The 1,339-nt window shown below is 31.5% G+C and overlaps 1 protein-coding gene across 1 annotated transcript in view; it reads right to left on the minus strand.

Moving 5' to 3' along the window:
• LOC106870179 (carbonic anhydrase-related protein 10) overlaps positions 1-920 on the minus strand; it is a 559,357-nt gene extending 558,437 nt beyond the window's left edge. The window contains exon 1 of the mRNA XM_052969408.1: positions 870-920. Coding sequence (XP_052825368.1) covers positions 870-906 — 37 coding nt within the window. The 5' untranslated portion in view covers positions 907-920. The remainder of the gene's footprint in view (positions 1-869) is intronic.
• Positions 921-1,339: the final 419 nt, after the last annotated feature.

Raw genomic sequence — 1,339 nt, forward strand, 5'->3', positions numbered from 1 at the left:
GTGTATATATGTATGTATGTATGTATGTATGTATGTATGTATGTATGTATGCGTGTATGTATGCATAGATGTCTGTATTTATATCTCTTATCTATGTATATATGTATCGCTGCATGTAGTTATGTTTCTTTATAGATGCATCTGTGTTAATGTATCTGTGTAAAGGAAAATTTCTGATAATTAGTATAAATCAACTTCATTATTTAATGTGAAATACTTATCAACAGAAGCCGGAGATACGAGATGCATTGCATAAATTTACTCTCTTTTCATGATTCGAAAGGTACCTAGAATTTTGAAGTTGAGAAGCATTCTCTTTCCTTTTAACTATTAATCCATGTTGTGCGCATCAAACAATAATGTATCTGAACTACTATTCTACATAATTTCAAGACACATATATAATTTTTTGTGCGGCGGAGATAAAGTACAAAGCACGAAGTGCAAACGTGTTTGTTATTTTTATCGACATTTTATCGACATTTCTAATGCCATGTGGCAAATTGTGGGGCGCTCAATACAACTCTGATTTTGAACCCCTAACTGAATCTGGTTAATGAGTCATTAAGTTACATTTTATCAAAAACCAAGAGAGGCATATTTGGTAAATTATCCAACCGTCAATGGTTTGGTCAATTGTTTCATCGGAGTGATAGAATTTGGAATAGAATTTTGCACATACTTCTAATACTGTTTATCTTATAAAAAAATATTTCACTGGAAGTTATTCTATTTCCACAAAAATAACGTTATGAGAATAAACAAAAGATACTAAGTTAAGGTAAATACCAATGTTTTATCACAACGCTGGTTTTATTGAAGTACACAAAACGAACATGAAAATCTAATAGAAAAGAAAATTACTTTACCTGAAATGCCTTCATATGTCCACCATCCCGTCCACATGGAGCCTTCAGCTATATGAATAAAGAAGAAAAGGAAATATAAGATATATTTTGCCGAAATAAATCCGAATATTAACAACATTTTACAATCTTGCCAGATTCCTGGCATCTAGTTTGCAAGACGTACTGAGGAATAGAATAACAGTATGATTTTGGCATTATACATGCATACATACATTTGCATATATGCCGCAATAGCAGAAGAAGAACAGACAAATATGCACACAAAATTCATTTAAGAAAATAAATTGATATTTATCTCGTTAGCAAAGGATGCTGTCCACTTTCTTTCATAATCTGTGTGTGTGTGCGTATATATATATATATATATATATAATGGCTAATAAACCAATGGTTTACACCTGGTAGCTTACTGGAAAAGAACAGTCACTTTCACAGTGATCGTTAGGTATATAGCAAATGAACCAGTTGTT

The sequence above is a fragment of the Octopus bimaculoides genome, chromosome 7 (assembly GCF_001194135.2).
Source record: "Octopus bimaculoides isolate UCB-OBI-ISO-001 chromosome 7, ASM119413v2, whole genome shotgun sequence".
NCBI lineage: Eukaryota > Metazoa > Mollusca > Cephalopoda > Octopoda > Octopodidae > Octopus > Octopus bimaculoides.